This window comes from Heliconius melpomene, chromosome 15, assembly GCF_056956725.1.
Source record: "Heliconius melpomene rosina isolate 202511_hmr_F chromosome 15, ASM5695672v1, whole genome shotgun sequence".
In the NCBI taxonomy this organism is placed as follows: Eukaryota; Metazoa; Arthropoda; class Insecta; order Lepidoptera; family Nymphalidae; genus Heliconius; species Heliconius melpomene.
Window position 1 is genome coordinate 4,959,215 of NC_140403.1, and position 18,412 is coordinate 4,977,626.

Genomic DNA, 18,412 nt, shown 5'->3' on the forward strand with positions numbered 1-18,412 from the left:
TACAATCCTGAGTAACTTTGATTATAATTTCAATATCTATTTCAGTATTAAGTTAATAAAGCCATTAGCTTGCAGATCATAAATATTATTTTTGATACTAATACACTTATCCTAATAATTTAAATAACGCTATATAAATTATACTCACACGAGTCTAGACAGGTTGTAGCAAAATTAAATTTTTACTGGCACATTAATATAAAACTAAAAGTAATTAATTAAAAATATTTCACAATCTAGGTTAAGGTGATATTTGCATCTATGTATGATATGAAAACACTACGGAATTGTTGTTCTATTTATATAAACACATTCATATATTATTGTCAGCCGAAAATGTTAATTGAACTCGGAGCATGTAATTTTTTTACCGTAGCAAAGGGAGGTTAGTGTTAAGACTCTCCGTTTCCCACTTTCCATCGCATTCCGGAGGTATTGCGTGTTGAGTGGTGGAACTCAACGCCACATTTTGCCTCGACACCAGAGCGAAGAAAATGAAAATATTAAATATTTCATTTTCTTGTGGGAATCGAACCCCCAACCTGCCGTGTTTACAATCACACTTTGTGCCCCCGCCACGACTGGCCTTAAAAAAGACTGGTAAAAAAATGTTTAGGATTTCACCAAAATCCTTAAATGGATATTACGGCATGCCTGATGTCTAGAACTAATAATATAAGCATTTGTCGCATGTTTCTCCTTATTATTATTCCGCGAATGTAAAACTATCTATTAGACATTACTCTAGCATAGCTTAGTGAGTTTAAGAACGTCGTAAAGTGAAAATAAAAATATTATTAAATAACATCTTACTCTACAAAGTTTTTAAAAGCTTAACCATTATAAACGTTTAGTAAAAACTAAATAAAATTATATTATTATTATTGTAACGTAATCTATATCCCGCAGCAGAGCCTTTGCCTCGACATCAGAGCGAAGTAAACGGATATATTAAATATTTAAATATTCGACTAGAAATCGAACCCATAACCGTCGCGTTTACACTCACCTATGAAAAGTACTTTCTATGTAGGTATATTTGAGAATAATTCATAGCTTAGTATAAACAAAACAATATATGACATTTTCATAATATTCCTACTGAAGTACTAACCACGTCAAATAACTTCCCTCAGACGTCGACTCATTGTTCCTTCATTGTTAGTAAACACACATGCTGCTAATTATTACATACATGATTTGTCTATTGTTTAGGAATACTATTAGTTTATATACCTATATTTTTGGCGAACGTAGTGTCGTAACACTAGGTACCCTCTGCCTACCCTGCTGTATGCGGAATACAGCGTAAAGCTGATTTTTTTTTTATTTTTTATCTATGTTTATGGCTGTCTGTCTGAAAGAGAACAGGAAGTCCGCTTATTTTTTGTCCGAATGGAGATTGAATTCGATACCATTGCTTTCAATCGGCAATATTATAATTACAGACAATACAATGCCTTCAATATTGACGTTATTTTAGATATTATAATTCTTAATAATTAATATTTTGTTTAAGATGTACTTTAAAACAAAAATACAAATTACTAGCAAATTTGGTTGCGTTATTAGTTATTAGATCAAAGATAAGGCACATCCGGTCTACTTTAACCTTAGCAATTATTGATGGGATTCTTAAAATAATCTCAAATAACAAATATAATTACAAAAAAAACAAAAATTAGAAACATTAAAATAAATATTTTAATGTACTACTCACTAGATATTTCTGCCAAAAATTATCCCAAACCGACCGGCGCGTGCGCACCCGATGCGAAGCCCAAGCACGTGTTTGCAGTACAACAAATCAAGGCGACGCGAGTTGTCGTTGCGGCCGTACACAACACTGAAGAAATAATACCATACGCATTCTGAACTCACTCCCCTCTACGGCGGAATCAAAAAGTAAAAGTGGTCCTGAAGGTGGCCTGCAGCCATGACTTGGAACCTAAGACACACACGACATCTTGTCAATTATATCATTGTCTAGCATAAAATTCCAATTGTTTGATCTCGATGTTTCAAGGTCATTATATTTAATAATCCTAATACTTTGAATGTTACCTATATAATAATTAAAGTAGGTTTATTACTAAAATATTGTATTTGTTATGTTTGTACATATATGTATATATAACGCTTTTGATACGTCGTCTAATAGTATTAATTATTTATTTATTTGATTGTCTAATTTTTTTTTTAAATCAATTATTTCTGGGCTTGACTGCTACTCGGGAAAAGATTATATTCATTTTTTTTCCGCTCTGGAAAGAAGTGGTCTTATGTTTTTCTATCCAACAAGTTTTAATAACAGGGACAATTTACAACAATGGTAAAAAGTATTATCTAAAGTATTTGATTACAATTTTAGTACAGTATTTTTTTTTATAAAAACTTAATATAATCGATGCAATTTCAATACAAATAGATAGAAGAAAAATCTGAAATACATCATTAGAGGAATTCAATACAAACTTCTTTTTTTTTTTACACCGCCACGGAACACCTATTATAACAAATTAACAATGTTACAAAAGTACTCCACGAATAAACTGCTGCAACGTTTGATTCCCAGGCTTTCAATAGACGTTTTTTACCGTCAATAGATATAATAGCTCGATAACCTGTCTGTAAGAGTTACAGGAAACACGAGCCCTACCTTGATGTCGGAAGAGGCTTATGTTTCGGTGTATTTGGAGCAAAACGCAATTCGGCTCGTATAACTTAAAAGTTGATCGGTTGATATTTTGCAACTAATGTTTTAAATACCTTTACTAGATATATCAGTTTCCACGCTATATCCCGCATACAGCAGGATCCAGGGCAGAAGCAGAGAGAACACAGGGTTTTTTTGCCTAGGTGACAGAGTAAAGAAATGGAAATAGGTATCAAGAAATAATAATTCATTCCCTCGAGTTGGATCGAACCCACAATCGTCGCGTTACATTCACAGTCTTGTGCCCCTTCGCCATGTCGGCCTAACAAGTATTATACGTTTAAAAAATACTGCTAAATATAGACCCTGAAAGTTATTGCTAAAATTTGTTTGAATATTACTTAGATTTTTACAAAGATAAGTTAAAGCGGTTGTATCATACGAAAAGTCCATTGATCTAGTATGTAATAATTCCGCTGCTGCAGCCTTGAGTCTCGCCGGTCAACACTCAATGCCTCCAGAATTCAACGGAAATTGAAGAACGGAAAGTGTTTTAACGGAAACGAAGTACTTCAAGAGAGAGAGTTCTTCAATACTAGCTGCCTACTCTGCCATCGGGAAGCTAAAAAAAGGAAAGAAAAAAAAACATATGTGTAAACGTATGTTCTCATATATATAACATTTCTCATAATTATATGACATTCCATATATCTAAAACAATGCGGTGCAATGGCTGCTACGGTTTATTAATGCTGTTTATATAATTACATTAGGAGCAAAAATACTTACTCCCACACAAAGTTAGACAATAAGTCAGATGACAAGAATAGATTATAAGTAGGTATTTAATGTATACTTAACTACCTACAGACAGGGAACCTAGGAACCCAGTTTACAACCCAATACAACGAGAAAATAAAAATATTGAACGTTGCATTTCCCCCCATGGGAATCGAATCCACAATCTGTTATATATACACATGCACTTATTATGCGCGATTAAAATACCTAAAAAAAAAATTAAAATATTATTTAATTAAATATTTTTTTATATTTTTGGTAAGAGTTTGAAAGTTTGACCTTACATTTAGTAATACAGCTAGAGTGCAACTGCAATGTGTTTTTAAACCTGATATGGCTGAAAGTTTCCATTGTATGACCTTAAACAATACCAACGAGTTTTGATTTAAGTGCGTCATTCGCTGTAAATTAGTAAAAGCAAAATTTAATATGCCATATAATTTTGATTGGTATTTAATTAAGCAAAATAAAAGTCAAATAAATTTAAAAGTTATCGATATGTGTACTTATCATAAATATTACATAACTTTTTTTTAATAAATAATTTAATGTCTAATTTTAAGAGACCGTCGTGGTGCAGTGGTACAAGAACATGACTGTAACATGACTGTACCGTGGCCGTGGGTTCGATTCCCATTAGGGGTATTGAATTATTATTTATTAATATTTTCGCAAATCCTCAAATTTGGTGGGGAATGGGAAACAGAGGGTCTCTAAACTAAGTGCATGTCTTCGCAAATTCCACATGGAGTTACGTGTGATATAAGAAACGCATTTCAAAATTTACGTTGAGAATATTGTCCTGAGATATTTTCATAAAATCTGCGCTAGCTTGATTTTTTTAGTGAGGCTATCATGGTGCAGTGGGATAATGTTTGACTGAAAACGTGATGGTAGTGAGTTCTATTTACTATTTATCACTATATATTTATTTATGTACATTTCCTTGATCTGGTATGACACGGCATAACGTCTATTACAGTTATGTACTTTATCTCAATTAAGTAAAAATAACAGTTTCTCTGTGATCGTCGCATTACGTTAGTGTTAAAAAAGTGGAAGTATTTTATTGACTAAAATGTCAATTATACTTGAAAAAAAATAAAAATACCACTTTAATATATGACTCAAGTATAAGTCTCAATTATACCTAACAAAAAATCCGACCGAAAAATGGTCACGTCAACCACGCGTTGGTATCAAAATATAAGTAGAAAAATTATATTCAATAAAATATTATAAATTAAAGTATGTATATTAACTTCATAAAAATATATTTTAGAAGGTATTTTATTTCTGTTAATACTGAATTTTTAGGGTCAATTAATTTAAATAATAAACTTGGCTTAAGCTGAAACTAAAAACAAATAAATCAGGTTCACGCTGTATCACGCACGTAGCAGGGTAGGCAGTGCGAAACATAGTGTCAAGACACTCCGTTCCCCACTTTCCGGATCTGAAGGCAATGCGTGTTGAGTGGCGGGTCTCAACGCCGCGCTTTGCCTCGACACCAGAGCGAAGAAATGAAAAAATAAATTTAAATAAATATTTTATTGCCTCAAGTGGCCTCGACTAGCCAAGGAACTTAATCAGGTACCAGAGCGAGAAAATGAAAATATAAATTTAATTAAATATTTTATTTCCTCGAGTGGGGATCGAACCCACAACCAGCGATTTTACAGTCACACTTTGTGCCCCTGCGCCATAACGCTTTTGGTCTTTTCTTTTTCAGATACGGAACCCTAAAAACAATAAAAACACGCTTACAAATAGTATAACATTAAACAACGTACAAATATATTTCGCCATTAAATCCAAACACGTTAGGAAATAATTAGCATTTCAAAACTAAACCGATTGTTTGATAGACAGATACATGCGGAGCTAATAAAAGCAGCTAAAAATAAACGACCACGAGCATAATTAATAGTTGTTCACTTTTAATTGTATTTATTACTAGTGGTGGCCGCGCGGCTACGCCCGCTTGTACAACACAATTATTTAATTTCTCATTTTAAGGACTTTCCTTACATTGATAACTAAAGTTTTAGCCAAAGTAATAAAAATATATTTAGCAGCATGAAATTTTATTGACAAAACTATTTTATTTGTAAACTGATGGAAATGAAACAAACAATAAATGAAGTATGAAGAAGAATAAAACAAACACTAATGAAGGAAAGCTTACGTATTATAAATAAGTTAAGCTATTTCTGAGATGAGCGTGAACAAGCGCACGGACAAAAACATAAAATGAAAAATTTTTGTTTAGAGTTCTATTACCTTAATAAAGAAAATTCTTACGTATTTACTTAATAAATGCTCCCAATTACAGTTTTTCTTACATATTTTCCAATCACGGGGACCGATCTTTTAGATATTACTATAAGTATCAAATACATATTTTTAATAATGTATGTTAATAACCTTAAACCATCAATTTTTCAGTCAACTTCTTAAAGCCTATTGGATCACTCAAATTGATGGCTTTTGGCTTAAAATTATATTTCATTCCTTCTTCCTTCCACTTCCAGTCTTTATTCATATTTCTTTTATGGCAGAGAGCACGGGCAATCTAGATAAGTACGACTTTTAAATGTATTTCATGTACATATGAGTGTTCGATAAAATTTTGATCTAAATAAAGTCTAAACGTTAATGTTATCAGAAAATGGAGACCTATTTAATATGACTATGGCTGAACTATCTGTGCTTACCCTATATATTTAGAGACGCTATCAAAAATCTACATATGGAATCTATAAATATAATCAGTACATTTACTTCATGAACAAAGTAAGTCGAATTAATATATATTTTTTTCATTTACTTAACTACTTTTTTAAATTAATTAAATTAAACATTGATAAAGAAAATCAATAATGATTGCATCAATTCTTTATCGATGTTTATGAGAAAATATTTTCCCATGTTTCTAGAGCTGTGTTTTGGTGTATTAATTATTAATAATAATTCATCCTATTTCGAAATATTACCAAATATTAATAAAGATTTTTATTATTTCATATAAACTTTCATTTAAAAGTCAAATTAAATATACACTTTCAAAATCTTAAGGCTACCTACTAATCAATCCATATAGTATGTAGACTTGACCTATGAACATACTAACTTGACTTGTGGTATAAAAAAATCCACTTGGCCGTGACAATCCTTTCTGCTATTGTAATATGTATCTATTATCTATATTAAGAATTTGAGGCCAGTCGTGGCACAAGTGCACAAAGTGTGACTGTAAACGCGACTGGTTGTGGGTTCGATCCCCACTCTTCTTCAGAATTAAGCGGAAATGCGGGGTACGGAGTGTTTTAACACTACTTTCCCTCTGCCTACCCTGCTGTGTTTGGGATACAGCGTGAAGCATATTTGATTTATTTCTTTTTATTTAAATTCTAATGGTGCTGACAGACAAATCGAATCTAGCGAAAGTCACTAACACCGGAAGCCATCTTTAGTTCATTAAGCCCGATTCACACAAATTGCGAGCGGATCTCTAGTTTGTAAAATTCTTATTTACATATATCTCTATGGTTTCGTTATTTAATTTACATAATTGTAAACAGTACAACGACCGATCACGGCCTACTTACCATATAAAGGTTTGTAAAGTTTGACGTCATTCCATGTTAATGCAGGTCACTTACGCCTCATTCAGCCGATCCTTGGCCCAAGATTAAGCAATATAATTATGTGAAAGTGCCTAAATTATGAAATATAATTTTATTAAAATTATTATATTAGCGATTGTTTCTGTCATATCGTAAATAATTGAATATTCATTAAGGCCAGCTAGAAATCTAGATTTTATTTCGAAACTAGTTTCAGAACTCGAATAATTTGTCACTTATCCCGCATAATGCATATTGTGTAATTTAGGTATTCAAAATCAAAATGTTAAGTAGCTTATTAAATTTTTTTTGCTATGACATTCGAGTGAGAACTCGCTCGCCAGAATTTTACTTTACTACATTTGGTCAAAATTCATAGTCTAGAAGATGTAAACCTTTCATATCAGTCGGGAATAAGATGCAATGTAGATGAATATATTTTATAATAATTAAGAACAAAAGAGACCAGGAGCGGCGCAGAGGCACAAAGTGTGACTATAAAACCGACTGGTTGTGGGTTCGATCCCCACTGGAGGAGATGAAATATTTATTTACATTTATATTTATATTTCTTCGCTCTGGTGTCGAGGTAAATCGCGGCGTTTAGTTCTGCCACTCCACACGCAATGCCTCCAGGATTCGGCAGAAAGTGGGAAATGGAGTGCCTTAACACTAGGTTCCCTCTGCCTACCCTGCTACAGCGTGAAGAAAAAAATAAAAACATAAAAAATAGTATAACTTACGATAAGAGGTTTTTAGTAAAACATTTTATATACCTACATAGCTTTATTATGTATATAGTTTTTGTTTTCTTATTACATTTTATGTTTTATTAACTCAGTCAATTTTAATATATTTTACGAGTACCTTTAGTTATTCTACAGATAATGATTATAAGATGCGGAAGTCATATGCAATGAAACAACAAAGTAATAGAAATAAAAATTCAAAAGGTAACAAACAATTCTAGGTTAATTATTGAAAAAAAGATAAGGATTGTGTAAAAAAATAAAAGAAAACAATCTGAGGTGCGCATAACACTTATATTTTAACATAACGGGGTTAAATAAAATAAAATAAACATTTTTAAATTAAAACAACGAATGTAATACAATACAATCAAAAGATAAACGACCAATGAGGCAGCAGGAATTAAATTCCTAAAAAGAAAATAGCGTCATAATAATAGTAGAGATCGGAAACTATTTTAGTTGTTAATATTAGTTACATAAAATTGGCCATTTATCTTGTCTAACATAAAAAAAAATGAGAGCCAGTCATTTACTCTAACGACTTGTATCTTTCCAGAGTGCTGTAGACACGATATTCCTTAACAAATAAATATTTTTAAATTAACTTTAGCCTTTGTTGTATCCACTTTATTATTTTTTCCCTTTTAAACCATTTTATTACGCCCAAACAAATTAAACACTGGTAGTATAGTACCATATATATTATTATTTCGCAATTTTACATAATTTTTAAATATTTAAAGTATATAAGGTTATATTACTCTTATAATACTTGTCTTTTATAAAAAAATTAAATATAATAAAATTAATTTATAAAATCACATTGTGGCATTTATTCTTATTTATGTGCATTATTAAAAAAAAAATCGCCTCTATTTACAATGGTGTTTGTCTACCAAAGAATATCATTTGGTACAAAACCTATCTTTACATATAAATTAAATTGATATTACAAAATTCTATATACACATATTTTCTTAAATTATTTTCAATCGTATTCAAAGTGGCATATTGGTAGTTAAAAGAGGAAATAAACATTTAAATAATCAATATTTTATTAAAATCTTTATACCAATTTATACTTATTTAAATGAGTATGTACGACTCAAAAATGTACCTATCAACTCCCTAAAACTCTAGGTTACGTCGACGCATGTCGAACATTATTTTATAAATAAAACATTCATTACAAAAATAATTATTAAAATGAACGACTCGTAATTGCATTAGATACAAATATTACCACAAATCGTACGTTGGAAAATCGTATCGTATAATGTAAAAATCACAAATTAACACCCTAGAGCCAAGGCACAAGTGTGGTATCGTAATGGTATTTAAACTACTGCTGACTTTTACTTCTAATCTACTATACTATACACCACAATGCTAGCTTGAATTGTTTTTAAGTTAATTTCAATTAAAACACAGTGTAAACTCTTTTAACGACACTTTAAGGCAGCTGCACATTTAATGCTGTAATATAGATAAAGATATACTTTAGTTTGTAATGTTTGAAATCAAAGCAAAATATTTCAGTATGTCTGAAACACGTGAAGCCCACAACTAGCTAACTGTATAAGTTATCAACTAAACAATAAAATAACAACAAACGTTCTTAATTTTTACAACATAAAACTTACTGTTTTGTCACTTTAAACCACAAATTTCAATCGTTACTGAGAGTGGGTGCGATAATATATAGTATATCATTGTATGGAAAACAAGCTCAACAAACAAAAGTAGTGATTACGACATTTTAATGAGAGAGTTATTTAGAGTTTACACTGCAAATGTAGGCTACAATGAAACAGAATCTTCTAGCATTTTGAGAAATAAAATAATAATATTAAAAAGAGTAACATGTTATTCCTTATAGGAAGCTCGATATCAAACAAACAAAATTTATTAGAATACAGATGGTGGTTTAGTATATAAAAGTTATCGATTCACTATATTATTGTATGCAGTCATTAATTATATTAATTTTCTATTGAACAGCTGCTTTCTTTACATTGACTTATTATTTAGTATCAGATAAATTTCCGATTACATGTATTTTCATATATTATTTATGTATTACTAACATATGATTAGAATAAAGGAGCAGGGCGGAGGAAACCTAATATTGAGATACTCCATTCCCCACGCACTGCTCAATTTTCGAGACATAGCGTGCTGAGCTCTCAACGCCGCGCATTGTCTTGTTACTAGAGCAAACAAAACGACTCATGAAAATAATTCATTCCCCCCGAGTGTACATCGAACACACAACCATCGTGGTTTACAGTCAAAACGACGACGGATTTTACTTCTAATAAAATGTCCATAGCTAATAATATTTATAACACAATAGTCAGCTACATAAAATCCTCAGATCTAAGGGTTTTCTTGAAATAAATAGGGAAGATGGTTCTCTACAAACTAAACACATTTTCAGCTGCTCTCATGTGGATATTCGAGTTTTCCACACTGAAGACTTCTCGCCTGGAAATTTTAATATTGTGATTATTTTTTTCTATAATAAGCCAATTGAATTAAAATAGTAAGGTAATAAAATCCTAGTGGACGTTATTATACAAATTATTTTTCGTCGTAAGCTAAACAATATTTTGTATATACCTTCTTATTTTCACGCTGTATCCCGCACGTAGCAGGGTAGGCCGGGGAACCTGAGAACCTAGTGTTAAGACACTCCGTTGCCCATTAAGACACTATCGTTCCCCACGTTCCACCGAATTGTTGTGTATCGAGTGGCCAAACTCAACACCGCGCTTTGCCTCGTTACCATGGCTAAGAAATGGAAGTATTAAATATTTCATTCCCCAAGTGGGAATCGAATCCATAACCGTCGCGCCTTTCAGTTAGACTTTTAATACATATAATAATAAAGTAACATAAAAATACTTACTAGTCCTATGAGATTCACCCGCCATATGATGTCTGGGCACAATGTACTTCGACTCTTGGAACATCGTCAGCATCAGATCCTCAGTGGTAGGATGGTACTCCACACCATTTATACTAGCTACCAAGGGGGAACTCTCATAATTTCTATCAGAATCTCTAGACGACGGCGACGTACTCGATCTGGTCGGGTAGTCCACGGATTTCGGCCGCCTTGTATCAACGGGTGTCATTTTTGGATTGACATGAACATCTTTATGTATGTATGGCTCTATAGTGGATTCGTTTTCGTAATCGCTCAATTCGCTTATAACATCGCCATTGACTTCTACAATGAGCGGACGTTGTAGCGTCGCCGATTGTACTATACTAGTTTGTATAACATTCTTAGCCGGGCTGCTTTCTTTCTCAGATACACTTGATATACTCCTCGAAGGCGACGGAACCTTTTCTGGTACATCTAATTCCGGCTCGATCGATTCAGGTTTAGCGAGCTCAATTTCCTCCTTAATTTCTATTATTTCGTTTAGATTTTCGGCGGGCTTGAACTTTGGCATCCGTAGCGCCCAATGCCCCCCCTCATCTGTCGAGCACGTGTGCACAACGGTTGGTTTCTTTCGTTTGTAAAACAGCATGTAAGCTGAATTGTTAACTAATTCTTCGTAGACATTGTCGTCATCGACGGAGGTGACACGGGAGTCGTCGAATTTGTACCAGTGCGAGTCGTAGGGGTTCTTGCAGGCCGCGGTGTAGTGCCCCGTCTCGAGGTCGTCCCCGTGGTGATAGCAGACGGCGTAGAGGTCGTACACGTGGTCGGGGGACGTGCGGGGGGAGGCGCGCGGGGCGGGGCGGGACGCGCGGCGCGGGGACTCTCCCGGCACGCTCCGTCTTGCGAGGTGTGGCGTCATATCGAAGTCGTCGATAGGGAATTCTACCATTGTCGTTAGTTTTGTACTCGATCGGCCTTTTGCTTGTCTATGAAAATAATAAAGTTTAATTTGTAATATAAATAATCCTTTGCAGAAAGTATGTTTAATTTTATTTTAAATACTTACTGTCGAAATCGCTTTAGATGAATTACTAAAATATCAGGAAGTGACCATAGACCTAGAGTTTTTATCACTGGCATATACCTCTGACATTGTGGACATCTAAAACATATCAAATTAGAAAAAAAAGGTGTATACAAAATTCTTCATGGATACAAATAATGAGTTGCAATATGTGAATTTCAATAAAATTGAATAGCAAAATTTTGGGTCAAAGTAAAAAGATTTAGAAGAAATAAAATAACGTATTATAAGATTTTTTATATTATTATATTTTTTTTATCTGTAATACTTTCTTTAAACTGTGGGTTTTTAAAAATAACCAAACAGCCGCTAATCATAGCGGCTGTTTTAACATGTCAAGATTTATCAAACACGCAATGAGTAAATATGAAAATGTAAAATTTAAATACATCTTAATGCACTAATCGATACAACAAAAAAAATACACAGCAGCAGTAGTATATTAAGTTCCATTAAAAAACATGTAAGAAATAAAAATATTTATCACAAAAAATATGAAAGTTGTAATGAAATATTTAATATTTGCATTCTTACGCTCTGGTGTGGAGATAAAGCACGGCTTACGCTACTCAACTCGCAATGCCTCCAGAGTTCGGCGGAAAGTGCCGAATAAAGTATCTTAACACTAAGCTTCCCTGCCTACGCTGCTACTAGCGTTATACAGCGTGAAGCTGAAAATAAAAAAAAAACAAGTATACCTCCAGGCATCTTCCTGCGCGAGGTGCTCAGCGCGCGTGTAGTGCGTGAGACAGGCGTGCAGCGTAAGAGGCGCGTGCGCGGCCGACACGTGCACCTCGCACGCCTCGCCCGACTCGCGGATTATACTGAAACAACAATGTTGTGCCAAGCGTGATGCTGATTTTTATTTAATTACACATATTCTACGCATCTGTTTTACCGTTTGCCGACCTTCTTGCTCGGTCGACGCTTGAAACTACAAGTTTTACGCTTTATATGAAGTAGTTATATGAAAAACTTTTGTTACAAGAAATCCTTTAATATATATATATTTTTTCAAAAGTATACGATATACCATACACGAAGTTATTTGAAACCACAACCCACTCCGATATCGTCGGCTTTAAGCTTTAAACCTTTTAAATCCGTTTTTTATTTCATATAGTACAGAATTTTCATATACAGTAGAAACTCGATTACTCAGCTCTTAGTTATATGGATTTGCGACTACCCGGACTTTCAACCGCGATTATTATTTTATACAACCTACTACAAATCTAAGGAAATTTATATGTTCGTAAATGCGTATGTCATTTATATGCGTATAAATCGTATGTTGGGAAATGCGTTAAGAAACTTCCGTTCATCGCTATCAGTTTCACCAAATTCTGCAGGCATTGTGTGTTCAGTGGCGGAACTCAACACTGAGAAGAATGATGATGAAGAATGGCTGTACCGTACTGTACTTAAGCAATCAATACCTGTCTCTATGAGCCAGATCCCACAGCAGCTCGAGCCTGAGGTGGGGATATTTGTCGTGCGCGCACAGAGCTTGCTCCACGTCCAATGAAAACAGGGGATGCTGTAGCTGTATAAGAAAATAATATTTATATAAAAGTTAACAAAAAAAATAGTGTTAATGTGGAAATGGAAGTTCCTTAGTTTCTTTATAACAAAGCTATAAAAGGACAAGAGCAATTTTTTCATTGCATAATTAGAATTGCGTATAGAGAACCATCATGTTAGCATATTTATTTAGCTTCACGCTGTGTCCCGCATTTAGTAGAGTAGCCAGGGGGAATCTAGTGTTACAATACTTTGTTCCAAACTTTTCGAATATATGAATGAATGGCAAAACTCAATGCCCCAGTTTGTTTTGAAAAATCTTGTCTCTAGTCTTGCAAGTCAAACCAAGTCAACCGTCGCTATTACAGTCCGGCACCGCTACGCTACAATGGTTTGAATACCCTCAAAAGTCAAACTAACCTCAGGTTGTAAATAAGCGGGGTCTCTAGGCCTGTGGGCTTCAGCGATGCGGGCCCGGAATATGTCAGCCTGCTGAGCGTTCTCCAACACCCGTTCTGCTACCACTTGACACATTTCTTTCAGCATCAGCTTCTGGAGGTCCTCGTATGATATCTCGCGTGGCACTTGCATGGCGTAGGGTGAACCTGTATTAAATCGTTTATATTTTAAATTAATTTGCTTTATATGTTACTTTTGTATCTGTAATTATAGTAATTTTATGTATATTTTTAATCATTTTTATAAATTACACTATGAATGCCGTCCAGTCGCAGCAGCACTCTGACTGTAAACGCGTCGATTGTGAGTTCGATTTTCACTAATCAGGGAAAATTATTTTCATTTTCTTGGTCTGTAAAGCGCGGCGCTGAAATCCGACACTCAACACATATCTTTAACACTCGTCTGGAAGATTAGTGAGATATAGCGTGAAGCTATAAAGAAAATTAAATGATCACTCATAACTACCTAAATAAAAGTTATTTAAATTTAAATCCTAAAATTACATGAAATTGAAATAAAACTAAAATGGAATGAGTTTCATTATTAATATTATTTTAGCTAATCACTTTCTCATTACTTATAGTACAATCAAACGTACATAATATGTAAAACGTGACACTTTAATTCCCAATTCTTTTTATTATAATTTTTTTTTACACAACAGACTCATATTCCATATGTTTTGTCGTATACATTTCTTTTCATTATTTATATTTCATAAGATATTACTTTTCTATATTAATACAATACAATATATCCTATATTAGATCCTATATTTAAAGTTATTTCCAAATAGTTATTCTTATTATTATACATACCAAATCTCTCCCCATCTAACATATTAACCCACAGCAGCAGCAAGTAGGGCGCCGTGGGCGGTTGTAACAGGGGCGGCGCCTCCACGCAGTACAGCGCGCCCGCCTCCATGCCCGCCGGCTCCCAGCCCGCGCGGCCACAGCACCAGCCTGAAAAAATATAATTTTATCTTCAGTTCCACGCTGTATCCCGCATATAGCATGGTAGCCAGAGAGAACTTAGTGTTAAGACACTCCATTCCTCACTTTCCACAAAATTTTCAGACAATTCGCGCGCGGACTATATGGATAAACATCGTGAAATCTATCTTAATTAATTTCTTTAGGTATTAGTTTGAAATGTTTTACCGTATATTCTGTTCCCGTAAAAGAGCCCAGATGCTTCCACTCTGTATATATTATTATATATTTCACGTTCATAATTATTGTCAATTGACAGATATCCTTTTAATAAAAATAAAATAATAAACAATTACCATTTTCGTTGATTTCAGCAAGGATAATATGTTCTCTATCAATACCGGTATCTGTATGCAAGGTTGTTCTTAGGTCATCCATTGTAGTGTTTGGAGGCAACTCCACACCTATGCGTACTTGTCGAGGCTGTTGGTTTACATAAACAACCTAAAAGGAAAATGAAACATATATTTATATGTGATTTGCATTTGCTAATACAAATTATATGTAACTGGTGCTTGGCCCTGGCAATTATACATTTTTGTATTTATGACAGTAAAAAAATTTCATTATAAATAATTTAAAGAAAAAAAATGACATTGTTGCGTGTAATTTAAAAAAATATATAAAATATGTTCCCAATGCATTTTTAAAAAAGTTGTCAAACTTTTATTGCACTCCATAGGTAAAAATAAATTGTTAGAACTAGCATTAATAAAATTAATATATCTCTATGATGGTATGAAAAATATTAAAGGTAAAAAAAAATATCATGTTAAATAATAATAAAAATACATATTCATATGCTTTAAATATTCAATTATACTAATTCTATATTTTTAATTACCCTTAAATATAGTTAAATTTATATTTTATATATTTACATTGACAGGCAGCGGAGAAGGCTGGGCAGTGGCTGGTCGCGTTGGCAACTGAACGCTCACACAATGAAACGGATCAAACGTACAGGAGGTTCGCTCACACTTGGCACATGTAAGCGCTGACCTAAAATAATTAACTATTATTAAAATATAATAAAATAATTTACTATTAATTTTTAACAAGAACTAGATCCAGTGGCAAAGTGTGTGATTGCAAATGCGTCAGTAGTGTGTACGATTCCTACTTGGTGGAATGACTTATTCCTACAAATATTATTTGATATTTGTATTTTCTCGCTCAGCTAACAAAACACGTCATTGAGTGCCACTACTAACACACAATAAATCTAAAATTTTGCAGAAATTGGAGAACAGAGTGTTGTAATGCTAGTTTCTTTTTTCTTTTTTTTTTTTAGTGTCTTCATCCTCTGCTATGTGCAAGATGAAGCGTGAGCCGAAAAACGGCGAGAGTGAATAATTTATAAGTGTATATACCTGTATTGAGCCTGAAAAACAGCTTGCACAAAGGAACTATTTCTTCTTGCGTGATTGGCTAATGTTTCAGCAGCAACAACTTCATCTGATTTGCCTACTGTATTCTGTAAATTATTTAATATACATTTTTTTTTTCAAAAAAATACATCTAAATGGAAAAATATTTTTGTTAAACAATTATAAATTTTATTTTTTGTAAACAAATTTTAATTCAAGGATAACATGATTAAGGCATTTTAATTTGACATCTATTAACCCAACCAACCCAACCCAACCATTGCCAGAATGATGTCATATTTTTCTTCCTATGAAAGAATTTAAAATAAAACACTCAGTAGAATTAAATAGGATTATCATAAATATATGGAAAGCAATAGTCACATGCATAAACTTACCTTTATTGTCTTATATTTTTTCTTTGTAGCAGTATTCAAATCTTCATGGACTTTATCAAGAAGCCAAAAAAGAAACTCTTGAGCATCATGCTGGCTGTTTCCTCTATATTGAGCTCCATGTCTTTCTACAGCTGACTAGAAGAATAAAAATTAATATTTTCAAGGCATGACTGTAATATATTATAACTTAGCTTAATAATATAATATAACAACATAATTTGTAAAGATTTTGTATGATTTGACTATAATCTATATATATAAAAGGAGATGTTCCAACTGACTGAGATAAGACACATGCACAGCCATAACCACTGATGATAGAAATGTGAAATTTGGACCGATGTTTATTTTCCCCACACATTTCATTCCATTCCATTTTCAGTGGACACCCACGAAGGGGTTGAAAGTTTGTATGGAAAAATCTTTAAGTCGGCACTGATTATTATAACACTTTAAATTCAGACTCTTAAAAATATTTCATTGAACACATCTTTCAAGGTTTATTAAAATTCACCCCCAAACTGAAAATAATATTAGAAATGTACGTATAAATTATAAATGTTCATAAAGTTCAAGCAGATGAAACTGTGATGGCTGATTTGTATAACTATACATTTATGCAGTCATGTTTGAGTTGCTAATTATTTACACAATGATAACCAGATAAAAAAGACCTAGCTACGAAAATTATCACATACTTATAAACTAGAAATTTGATTATAGAGCCTTATACTGTGAAAATTATAAAGCAGTAAATATTGATTTTTACTATATTTTCAATAGATGGACTAACCTTAAAGCTTGTACTCATATCTGGTGTATAACAGCAAGACCATAAGGCCTTCAGTAAAGCTGCCAGTTGTTCTGTTACTTCTCCTCTGGTACCATATTTTTTTGAATTAATTTTATTTCTCTTCTGTAAATCAATCTAAGAAAAATAAAGATATTATACAAATTGAAATTTATAAAGAAGTACATATAAAGGAATTTATATAACATTGCTTATATTTTATATAACATTGCTTGACTTTTAAAAATAATATAATAGAAGATTTTTTAATTAAAAATGCACCTTGTAGTGTTCTAAGACAAAATATTCAGCTATAACATCAGTGTGAGAAAGGCACTGCAATACAGCATTCATGTAGCATGTGTTTCCATGATTTTTGATGCCAGTAGCAGCAGGTACTGTCCCTGGTGGCCACGGAGGCTCACCACTGCATGGTACTCGATCACTATTTATAGGAACTGATCCAGACTTTACCTGAAAGCAAATTGTAATGACATTTCTTGTACATATTATATAAAGTGTTTTCTAACCAATATAATATCGAAACTTACACTGGACACACTTACAGTGGTCATGTGTTGCGCGATTTTATTCAAGAATATTTTCCACGACGGCCTTCTGAACAACTTCCTTTCTAAGCCACCTTCATCTTTTGGCGCAACGTTGATGACAGAGCTTGCACTCGCGGGCTTATTATCATTCTCGGTGGTCTTGATTTTGCTTGAACTAGGCTTTGATGTCCCAAAGGGATTACGAGGCAAGGTAAAAGTACGCTTTAATCGGGAACCCTCTACCTGTTTTGGTGTCATATTCGCTTCTGCTACTTCATTTATTAGTTCACTCTCGGAACATGATTTTAAAACTGATGATAGATTATTGGTGGACATAATAAATAATAAATTGAAACTATATTACATTTAATAAATTACGAAATCTAGGAAAAACCAATTAGAAAACATTGATATGCAACTGACATAAGCGCCATATTGTCTATAAGTCACAGATTACTTAGTATTTTACATGTCTGATTCTGATTCTCCACTTGATTTAATCTA

The 18,412-nt window shown here is 33.0% G+C and overlaps 2 protein-coding genes across 3 annotated transcripts in view; both read right to left on the reverse strand.

Annotated features, from left to right (window-relative positions):
* LOC146531414 (dopaminechrome tautomerase-like) overlaps nt 1-1,858 on the reverse strand; it is a 31,561-nt gene extending 29,703 nt beyond the window's left edge. Inside the window, exon 1 of the mRNA XM_085198263.1 lies at nt 1,721-1,858. The gene's annotated coding sequence lies outside the window, so the exon portion shown is untranslated. The remainder of the gene's footprint in view (nt 1-1,720) is intronic.
* A 6,252-nt stretch (nt 1,859-8,110) lies between these two features.
* Usp15-31 (Ubiquitin specific protease 15/31) lies at nt 8,111-18,364 on the reverse strand. 2 transcript variants are annotated; one of them, XM_085198034.1, is made up of 14 exons: nt 17,924-18,364; nt 17,640-17,831; nt 17,361-17,495; nt 16,568-16,702; nt 16,173-16,276; nt 15,681-15,801; nt 15,096-15,243; nt 14,623-14,769; nt 13,763-13,947; nt 13,258-13,364; nt 12,517-12,642; nt 11,801-11,896; nt 10,750-11,720; nt 8,111-10,325 (listed from the first exon to the last, which is right to left on the reverse strand). In XM_085198034.1, exons 1-14 carry the CDS (start codon nt 18,242-18,244, stop codon nt 10,285-10,287), a joined length of 2,829 nt encoding a protein of 942 aa, XP_085054160.1. In that variant the 5' UTR covers nt 18,245-18,364; the 3' UTR covers nt 8,111-10,284. The 2 variants fall into 2 exon arrangements, with proteins under 2 accessions (XP_085054160.1, XP_085054159.1); XM_085198033.1 differs by having other exon boundaries at nt 17,909-18,364.
* Nucleotides 18,365-18,412: the final 48 nt, after the last annotated feature.

Bases quoted from the DNA above. Each gene is read 5' to 3' on its own strand.
- Usp15-31 (XM_085198033.1), bottom strand. From the start codon at position 18,244: ATGTCCACCAATAATCTATCATCAGTTTTAAAATCATGTTCCGAGAGT. The intron at 13,948-14,622 runs GTATGTATAATA...GATTTAATACAG, and splicing joins GTTAGATGGGGAGAGATTTG to GTTCACCCTACGCCATGCAA. The intron at 13,365-13,762 runs GTTAGTTTGACT...TTTCTTATACAG, and splicing joins CCGCTTATTTACAACCTGAG to CTACAGCATCCCCTGTTTTC.